The 10,975-nt window shown below is 39.2% G+C and overlaps 1 protein-coding gene across 1 annotated transcript; it reads left to right on the top strand.

The window, feature by feature from the left end:
* The first annotated feature begins 3,896 nt into the window (after window positions 1-3,896).
* Window positions 3,897-10,555, top strand: LOC138651295 (galanin peptides-like). Its single transcript, XM_069741384.1, has 6 exons — window positions 3,897-4,063; window positions 7,097-7,177; window positions 8,625-8,679; window positions 9,863-9,952; window positions 10,223-10,297; window positions 10,413-10,555. The coding sequence occupies exons 2-6, from the start codon at window positions 7,097-7,099 to the stop codon at window positions 10,469-10,471; spliced, it is 360 nt and encodes a 119-aa protein (XP_069597485.1). The 5' UTR covers window positions 3,897-4,063; the 3' UTR covers window positions 10,472-10,555.
* The last annotated feature ends 420 nt before the right edge of the window (window positions 10,556-10,975 follow it).

Raw genomic sequence — 10,975 nt, 5'->3', positions numbered from 1 at the left:
TGAGGGCCTAAAGCCCGAAACACGTGTCCACAGGTAGGAATTGGTTGGCTGTGTAAATTTAGAAACTAATCCGCAGCATTGCACGCTTGGCGGTTCCAAGCGCTGTGGATTAGACAGCGGTGGAAAGAGATGATTTACATAGCTCCGCCTACTGCAAAGGATTCTGGGTAAACCTGCTATTCTTTGTATTATGCTGCTTGCAAGTACTTTCCGTTTCAGGAAAGCATCCACTATGCACTGGTCTAATGTTCGTTCCTTGTGTTCTTTAGCCTAAACAAGTCTCTTCTGCTTGTTGCCTGTCCTTAGCAGTGGTTTCTTAGCAGCTATTTTACCATGAAGGCCTGCTGCACAAAGTCTCCTCTTAACAGTTGTTGTAGAGATGTGTCTGCTGCCAGAACTCTGTGTGGCATTGACCTGGTCTCTAATCTGAGCTGCTGTTAACCTGCGATTTCGGAGGCTGGTGACTTGGATAAACTTATCCTCAGAAGCAGAGGTGACTCTTGGTCTTCCTTTCCTGGGGCGGTCCTCATGTGAGCCAGTTTCTTTGTAGCGCCTGATGGTTTTTGCAACTGCACTTGGGGACACTTTCAAAGTTTGCCCAATTTTTCGGACTGACTAACTTTAATTTCTTAAAGTAATGATGGCCACTCGTTTTTCTTTACTTAGCTGCTTTTTTCTTTCCATAATGCAAATTCTAACTGTCTATTCAGTAGGACTATCAGCTGTGTATCCACCAGACTTCTGATCAACACAACTGATGGTCCCAACCCCATTTATAAGGCAAGAAATCCCACTTATTAAACCTGACAGGGCACACCTGTGAAGTGAAAACCATTCCCGGTGACTACCTCTTGAAGCTCATCAAGAGAATGCCAAGAGTGTGCAAAGCAGTCATCAAAGCAAAAGGTGGCTACTTTGAAGAACCTAGAATATAAGACATATTTTCAGTTGTTTCACACTTTTTTGTTAAGTATATAATTCCACATGTGTTAATTCATAGTTTTGATGCCTTCAGTGTGAATGTACAATTGTCATAGTCATGAAAATACAGAGAAACCTTTAAATGAGAAGGTGTGTCCAAACTTTCGGTCTGTACTGTATATATATATATATATATATATATATATACTGTATATACATGTATATATTGAGAGTGTCCTCTAGCAATTATGTCCTCTGGTCGACTCTATTAACATTGTACAATAGTAGCCCTCAATTATATCAGTTGCAAAGTTGGATTTCCGCACAATGGTAGTGCATTAATGATAGATCTCATGGAAGGCACTTCTTATAATTAGGTTCTTGACTAATGATAACAGCCACAATGCTATGGAACTGCAGTAAAATGATAGTAATTTAGTAGATTGACTAAGCAGGATGTAATGTGTATAATCAATTAGGGCTATCCTCCCCCAAAATGATTCATAGTGTGACTAGGATAGCTCAAGTATTGTTGGCCAACAGCCATTTGCTTTGGTCGGTTGTACACGTGGAGCTCATGGTTACCGAAAGTGCAAAAAGTTGACTTGGGAATTTTGTGTCACCAGATGGATTAAAGGTTAGCATGACTTATAACGCCACATCCTCATAACTTGTGATGGAAGAGTATCTCTCTTAAGAGGAATAATATATCATAACCATTGCCTGATGTCAAGGTAAGTGTCAAATTAAGCTTTTCTGTGCTGTTTTATCCCAATGCTGTTTTCTTTGAGTCAGGTCAAGTTTTCCTAGATCTGCTCAGTTTCGGAGCCGTACAGCTACATTGTGGCCGCCACCGGGTACTACACGTCCTCCCCAATTCAGATCAATTGGGGTCGGATTTAGCATACATGGTTGAGACCACTATTCCATCAACGGACCCGTGCAACTAAGCAGTTCTGGCCGACATTGGAAAAAACTGATCGGCGGGGTACTGGGTGTCGCACCCCCACCGATCAGAAATTAATGACCTATCATAAGGATAGGCCATTAACGTTAACCCCTTTAATTCTTTAGGGATTGCCGAAGACCAGCCGAGCAGAGAGCTCAGCTATTTTCCCATAAAGAATCAAAGGTGTGTCGGAGAGTATGATCAACCACTACTGCATTCACATGGGGCCACTCAAAGCCCTGGTTCTTGGGATCGGTGGTGGTTCTAGCGGTTGTATCCCTTCGATCGAGACGTTATACCTTATCCCATGAATAGTGGATAACTTCCAAACTTGAGACTACAGCCTTAACCAACATACAATAGTTACAAGGAGCATTTAGGTTTCAACCCCTTAGATAAACAAAAGTCATCTCCAATATTAGCTAAATGGACTCCATTAACCATAAGAAGTGGGCTAGAAGTTCTCAGGAACGCGGCCAACAGCTGGTATCTGACTATGCGTCATGTTTGTAGCAGGTCATAACAGCCAGAGAAGCTCTACTCTACTACGCCTGTCATGAAAGGGGTGAATAATCCTGACGTCATGTTTGTAGCAGGTCACAACAGCCAGAGAAGTTCTACTTTACTACGCCTGTCATGAAAGGGGTAAATAATCCTGACGTCATGTTTGTAGCAGGTCACATCAGCCAGAGAAGCTCTACTCTGCTACGCCTGTCATGAAAGGGGTGAATCATCCTGACTAGTGATGAGCGAGTGTACTCGTTGCTTGGGTTTTCCTGAGCATGCTCAGGTGGTCTCCGAGTATTTGTGACTGCTCGGAGATTTAGTTTTTGTTGACGCAGCTGCATGATTTACAGCTGCTAGCCAGCCTGAGTACATGTGGGGGTTGCCTGGTTGCTAGAGAATCCCCACATGTAATCAACCTGTCAAGTAGCCGCAAATCATGCAGCTGCGGCAAGGAAAACTAAATCTCCGAGCAATCACAAATACTCGGAGATCACCCGAGTGTGCTCAGGAAAACCCAAGCAAGGAGTATACTCGCTCATCACCAATCCTGACGTCATGTTTGTAGCAGGTCACAACAGCCAGAGAAGCTCTACTCTACTACTCTTGTCATAAAAGTGGCATTTTGTGCTGGATTCGGTGAAGACACTTGTTATATTCGTTATGTGATTTCATCGTACTATTGCAAACTGCAAAAAGTTTCTGAATGTTGAAAATCGATCTAATTCGTAACGGGGATTGAATAATTTTCGATTGCAGCTTTATCTGTCCTTGCTGGCGGCAGGTCACTGGAGAAAAGTAAAGAAGAGCATTTGCAATAGTAAAAATCATTTTATGTTCATTGGTAAAAAGTAGAAAATGGATTCAGAATATTCTTTCTCCTTGTAATAAAAAAATAATTATTAGCGTTATTCTGTCTATAGGAACTATTAATATATTAACTCGTAAAAAAAAAAAAACACTGCTGAATTTAGAATTCAGGTAAATAATTATATTAAATAATAAATAATAATAAATAATAATAATAAATAATAATAATAAATTCAGGTAAATAATTATATTAAATAATAAATAATAATAATAATAATAAATAATAATAAATAATAATTAATAAATAATAATAAATAATAATAGATAATAATAATAATAGATAATAATAATAATAATAATAATAATAATAATAATAATAATAATAATAAATAATAATAAATAAAATAATTCAGGTAAATTCAGGTAAATTCAAGAAAAAAAAGTGTCCTTGGTGCAGGCGGGAGAAAAAGACAAACTGCATGAACCCTCGACTGAACTGTATCCACATAGGCGGAAGTCAATTATAGGCAATTATGGCTATCAAACTAATTTTCCTGTTGAAAAGGCAAATAATAGCATTCAGAAACCTTTTTGCGTCTTTGCATTTTTTTTTTCTTTTTTTTCTTTTTTTTATCCCCTCCTTTACTCCCTCCTGGATAATGATCAAAAATTATCCTCCCTTCATAAATACCCACAAAGTAGCTCGGATTTTACCACAGTCAGCGGGTGGCTGAGTAAGATCGGGGCTTGCGAGATTTCAGCCAATAAGATATATATATATATATATATATATAAAAAATCCCACCCACCCAAGAAAAAAAAAGAAGAGAATCTCATTTTCTATCTGCTACGAAAAAAGCCACAATTTTCCTAGAAAAGGTAAGAACTTCGGCATTTAATGTCATATCATTGCCGGTATGATTGTCGCATTTACATATCATCTGTTCTTCTATTATATCTGTCTGCAGTGAATGGTGGCATAGAGTAATCTCCAGCCTATGACTCTCCAGCTATTGGGGAACTATAACTCCCAGCATGCTCCAAAACCTCAGAGTATGATACACACATCAGTTGCTGCAAAACATCTTTTTTTTTTAAACATTAGGGAGAAGATACTTATGCATTCATGAAACATCCTAATACTTCTAGGTATACGCAGAACTGTACCATACACTGCAGCTGCTGCAGAACCTCATTTTGAAGTGCACTGTTGAATGATATAAAACTCCCTCCATAAGTATTGTGATCAGCTGTCATGAAATGATGTCCTGTAGTATTGGGAGTTGTGTCTTAGAACTTTATAACGCATGCTATAGCTGCTGCCGAACCTCTTTTTTAACTTTTATTTGAGAGCTCCTGTCGTGGGAGCAGAATATGAGCTCTTGATTTCGAATTGGTTGTCCATCCTTGAGAACAATCTCTCCAATTCGCTTCCACACAAAACTTCAAAACTTGATTTCTCACGACTACACAAGTGCTTTAGGGGCATAAATGGATCACATGGCTTATCTTTTAACCCTGTTGTTGTCTTCGGTCAAAAATGACCGACCTTGAACTTCAATATTCTTTAAAATATTCAAGATACGGCTCTGAAACCTGTGGCCGACTGACCCATCCTCATTTAAGCCAATCAAGCACAAGTTTCAGAACCGCATCTTGATCACCCCAAAAATACCAAAGTTCAAAATCGGTCTCCCCAGACCGAAGACAACAGCTGGGTTAAAGGGCTTCACAATTACAGAATGGTTTAGGAAGTTGGTAAAAGTTTCTGGCCGGTTCCCTTTAATGACCCATGATAGTTTAGGGACTCATTGGATATTTCACATTGAAGTTCACATAACGATTTTTCTAACCATCATCCTGACTTATTCCATACCTAAAACCATTTTTGGGGCTACCACTTACAACTAGTAAACACATACAGTGTTTCCAATAAAAGTCCTGCGATTTGTTTGGGGTAATTTTTCTTATGGAATATCTCCAAATTGTGATGAATATTTGATAGTTTTAAGCTATTAAATTCCACCCGATGACCCATCATTTTAAGGGAAATCATCGTTTTTGTACAACCTTGGTTTTAAGGTGGCCATGTACATTAGAGAGAAGTAGGTTGTGTCATGGTCCAGTCCGGAGTTTGTTTTCATCTTTCCTCTTTTGAGACTGGTCATGCGGGGGTTAATCTCCTCAGCCTCGTTCTTCAGCTAGCTGGGATATTTCAGTCCCTCACAGCCTGCCTACCGCTGTTGGTGATAGTTCATGCTTCCCAGCTTGAGTCCCTGACCTGACTCCTGATTTTGGTGATCCTTGCGTCTCTGACTGCCTGTACCCGTGTATGACTCCATCTGATCTCTGGACTTCGGCTCTTGTTTTCTGTCTCTGATACCACGCTCCCCTCCTGGTTCTGACTTTGGCTTGTACCCCAACTATGTCTTACGTCTCACATTTTGGTTACCACGTTCCCGGTAGGCTCTGATTCCTTGCGTGTCTCTGACTATTCTCCTGACTGCCCCTGTGAACAGTGCTGATATCTCTGTGTATGACCTTGGCTTGTCTGACTTCTCTCATTACCTGTGACACCTGTGCCTGAGCTCTGTGTTACTTCGCTTAGTTTCTAACCTCTCTTCCCTCACCAGCGCCCCCTTGGTGGAGGTTTCACTACTGGTTGGAGGCTGAACCAACATTGACCTTGTGAACCATGATTTAGTCCATATTGGCTATTACAGTGGTTCAAACCGGACATACACGTTCTCTTACTTCAAGGAAAGTTTTGGGAACATCCTCCCGGTAAGATCTTTTCGGGAACGTTCAGAAAATGTTCTTTACGGAAAGATCTTTTGTGGACTAATGACTGTTGATCGATATTTTTAATTAAAGCCATCGTCTTTCCAGGCCATTAGGGTTAGTCATAAACCAGATGTTTATTGTTGCATTTCACCCAATAAATGATTATTTCGGCTGAAATAATCTTTTTCGTTCAACTTTAGGTGGTCTAAACTTAATCAAAACTGACAATTTCAACCAAAATGATCATTCATTTGGTGAAATTTAACAAAGGTTGATATTTTTAGCTGGTTGGTGACACACTACCCATTCTGGAAAGAAGTTAGGTGTGTTTTTTTTAATTTTAGACATTTAGTCACTAGACAATCCAAGATTGGTCCCTAGAGTATTGTTTGAAGTCATTGAGTATTGATCACCAGTTTGAACAACTGTCATGGCCAATGTGGCCAAAAATTGATATGAGTACAACCATGAAACCAAAATTCTGCTGCCGAACATTCATTCATCGGTTGTTCAATGATCAACTTACTTCTTTTTTAGTTGGAATAGCTACTTTAAGGTTCTACTGCACAATCTCTAGTTTTTTTTTTCAAGAGATCGCTCAACCTTTGTGGTGTCTTAGAGAAATTTTTAACTGCTTTGAACAATTGTGGACTAAAATTTATAGGACTGCATTACCAAAATAAGGATTCTGTAGGCGATCAATTGTTCAATCAACGGGTGTTTAATGAGCAACCTACTTCTACGTAAGTGGTCACCTAAAGGTCCTACCGAATAGTCTCTAGTTTTGGTAGATGTTCACATCCATAATTATCTTTCTTGGGGCTGCCAATGCCCTCAGTTTAACCCATATTTTATCCAACCAATCTAAAGGATTTATAATTTGATCCTTGACTTAGAGTCATCATGATATACTGTAGTCACATGCCGCAGATTGGATGCCAAAATTTTGGCTAATCGCAATTACAACCACTCACCTAAACGGGGCAAAAATTTCGGTATTCATGCTTAGACATCAAATGTTGTTCATCATTATCAGAATATTTGGACACAGTCACTTTATATTCACTTATATTTGTGTTAATAAGTCATCAAACGTTTTCTATATGTTATTATTTTTGTACTTTCCAGATGCGCACTTCTCAGGCTCTCCTGTGTGTTTCTTTCATTCTTTGTGGCTCGGCAGCTCAATGCTTTGGCTACAGTATAATGGTAAGAAAGTAGAAATTACCATTTCTATTAGACCCTTCAAAGACACCTATAGAAAGACTCAGACTCAGTTTGCCTCACTGGTAGTGATTTATGCCAAAAAACCCTTCAACCTAGGAACACGCATTACTAGTCCTACCGCAATGGTGGAATTAACTGTCTGGCTCTTCTGTCTGTATGGGCTGCGTCTATGGTACGTGCCCTTGGGGCCCAATAAAGGGCACCATGGCCCATATTCACTAAGATTGATGATTTAAGTTGTGATAATAAAAGAACAATTTTCTAGCTATCAACTTAATAAATCTGACCACGACAACTTTTCCATCTTGTTTTCAGCTTTTATGCAATTTTTCGAAAACATTTTGGCCTACACAATAATTTGCATCAGTTTTTGTCAATGCTAAAGACCGATGCAAATAAGTTGCTAAATGTGGGTCTATAACGCCAGAATGATCAAGTTTAATTATTGGAGGGGGTCTCACTGTTTACAAAAATGAGGGTCCTCATTCTCCATTAACTCGATTCATAGGAGCTACGAAACCTCCATTTTCCTAAACCCCCACTAGTCTTTCATTTATCACCCTTTCGGTGAGTAGCAATTTTTTTTTCACCTCCTTAACTCATAAATATGATCTTGTCTAGTGGTGGACAACTTCTTTAAGTACGTCAATGCATTTTCAACTGGTGGTAAAATAAAGATACCACAGACCTCATCAATACTTTATGCTGGATTTTTTGGGCAAAATTACGGCCACCACTAGTGTTGATACATTCTCATTCATTGGTAGGATAGATAAGGGGTGAAAATACACTCTGGCACTACTAATTTTGGGGTCAAACAGACGGATTGGATAGAATGAAACTCGGTCTACTGAAACTTTGTAGATGAGGGTCCCATGGTCTCTGTAGAGTTGAGATTGTTAGAGTATACCCTGAGAAATTTCTAGATAAAGTATCTCACGTCAACGGCCATTTTTTGTAAGGTCAAGAAGACATATTGTCTCTCTTGACAATTCTGGAGATTCTTTTCCTACAAGTCTGCTTTGGTCAGGCTGGAAATGTATGGATAAGTTGTCAACTGGATTTTACCAATCCTCTTATCAATGGAGCGTTTTGCTAAACAGTCTGACACTGTCCAATCAGTGCTGCTATTTTAAGTCTGTGAAGAGACACACCCAAAGAAAATGGTAACACCCAGTTGTCAATTTATTTAAACATTTCGATTGGGAATAATAGAGAAACGTCACATTGAACAGTTTTAAGAAAAGATGGTCCGACATTCTTATTTCATGAAAATTTACTAAACCGGACAAGTCAGCAGAACTGAGATGGCCCTTTAAATATTTTAATTTATTTTTAATTACCATATATCTTGTTTTTCCTATGTTAATATTGTTTTTGTTTTTCTTCATTTTTGTCTTTAATTTATTTAATCAATGTGTTTTATTAGCCAAAAGATAAGAGAGGATGGACTCTGAACAGCGCTGGTTACCTGCTTGGGCCACGTAAGTATTATTCTGGCAGTGTTATTATCTTTTTAGCTTTGCTCTAAAATAACACAGAAATGATGCCCTGAAAAACAGGAGTAGAAAGCAAACTAAATACTGAAAAAGCCAATAAACTAAAGGGGTTGCCCACTAGTAGACGTGCCCAGCTTAATCAGTGTATACTCACCATCATTCCATCGATGTCGGCGCTGCTGTTCCTGGCGGGTGACATGATGTTGTTGTGTCATATACCGCTGAAGCAAATCGGCTGCGGTGGTCACGCGACACAATAGTGGTGACAATTCATAATTTGATTAAGCAGTGATTGTCAAGTAGTGGACGACCCCTTTCTAAAGTCATCAACACCATGAATGGCAAGAAGAACAAATAAATCAATTTAGGAACAAATCAAGCCAGACATGTCACTCGAAGCAAAGATGTCCAAGCTATGACTTGCCTACTTTGGACACATCATATGAAGAAGACAATCACTGGAGAAGAACAAACATCATGGTTGGAAGGTCAAGAGGAAGACCAGAAAGCTGATGGCTGAATGCAATCAAAATAGTGGTGGAGAAGACCCTGGTGGACCTATCTAGGCTTTCACAAGAACGATCTTCCTACAGATCGTTCATCCATCAAGTACCCATGGCTTGAGATCGAGCCAAAGGCTGTTATATAGTAATAATTAACAAAATAGCAGATTGTTCTGGACACTCAAAATTAGTGATGTCACCATTCCAGCCATGATTAATTCAGTTAAAGGGTTATTTCCATGATAGGCAGTGATGGAGTAGAGTATCACCAGATTATGCCATCACTTCCTGCCGGTTGTGAGTTCCCCACCGCTCCTCCTCTGATGCTTCTTCATGGTATTTGCCTGCTCAGGAATACTCCTACCCTTTATGGGCTATTAACTTCTAAGAAAATAACTATGCAAACTAGAGTATCTCATTTATGGAAACTCGATGAAAAATCTCAGGGAAATCAAAGGTTAGATGTGTTGGCCTTTAAAGAGAACTTGTCACCTGGTCAATTGTGGTCGGTTCTTGCTCTTGTTTTATTCGCTGTGATGAATTAGAACAATGGGTTTCCTTCAACTCTTGACGATCAGATCAGATCACTGTCAGGTGACAAAGCAAAATATTATGTACCTATCATAACAAGAGCCGTAATTACTGATTGTCTTTTGCTTCGTCAGATGCTCATCGAACACTGAACGACAAAGGTGGAATGGCCGGAAAAAGGGATGTAGTGGACGATCTCTTCAAGTCTGGAAGAGATATATTCGGTAAGAGCCATGTGGGGTGGATGAGCACCGATAGAGATATACAAGCGTGTGTTATAGTGATTATTGGAGGAGCAACCATCAGACTCTGAATTCATGGCAAGAAACACTGACTTTTTCTAGATAATTCTGAATTAGGGATTGGCCACCTATTTGTCCTATGGGGAGCCCAATTTCAGCCAAAAACCTCAACAACTCAATAATAGGCAATTTAATATACGGTATAGGAGCAGTCTTTGTGTGATATGGTGTATGTGGTATATTTCTATGCAGGCATACAGCAGCATCCACTGGATGATAACACCGTTCAGACCGTCCTTGAGTTTCTTGCATTTCTACGTCTCAAAGGTAATAAGAAAAATGTCATCCTAGAATTACAGTCAGTGAATGCATCAGTCTTAGATGCAGTGGTTGTTTTTCATCATTCCTAATCTATTATTCAATAATATGTTTTCTTCTGTAGAAATCGGAGCCTTGGACCATTTGCCTTTGCTCGTCTCAGAAGAGACCACACAGACCTAAGGACATCCCGCATCGCCAGGCTACTAACCTTCTTACGGATATCATTGTTGCAATATTTCGATTTCAGTCCAAATTTAGGATCAATAAAAAAAAATTTAAATAAAGAGAAATTTAAAATGATTTTATATTTTTTTATTAAAACATTACCTCCAACACTTACATGACTACCAGGGGTAGACGTCAGTCTAATAATGGCATTGTGGTAAGATACCGAAAACATAGCGAATGAAATAGTAAGACCAATCCAGGTTTTAGCTAAAAATTATCTCCAGAAATTGCTTTTTTTCACATTCTGTGCTTCAGTTTTGTATTTTATGATGTTACATTATATTACAAGTGTTATCATGATCACTCAACCCCAAAAAAGGAATTACATTTTCATCTAACTGGGTGGACTGGACTGCTGGGTGATCCGGACGGTTGAGTGGTCTGCACAGTTGGGATGTCTAGACAGTTGGGTGGTCTGAACAGTTGGGTGGTCTGAACAGTTGGGTGGTTTGGACA

This window comes from Ranitomeya imitator, chromosome 10 (genome assembly GCF_032444005.1).
Source record: "Ranitomeya imitator isolate aRanImi1 chromosome 10, aRanImi1.pri, whole genome shotgun sequence".
NCBI classification, from domain to species: domain Eukaryota; kingdom Metazoa; phylum Chordata; class Amphibia; order Anura; family Dendrobatidae; genus Ranitomeya; species Ranitomeya imitator.
The sequence above is the reverse complement of the archived record's forward strand: the minus strand, read 5'-3'. Positions and strand labels throughout refer to the sequence as shown.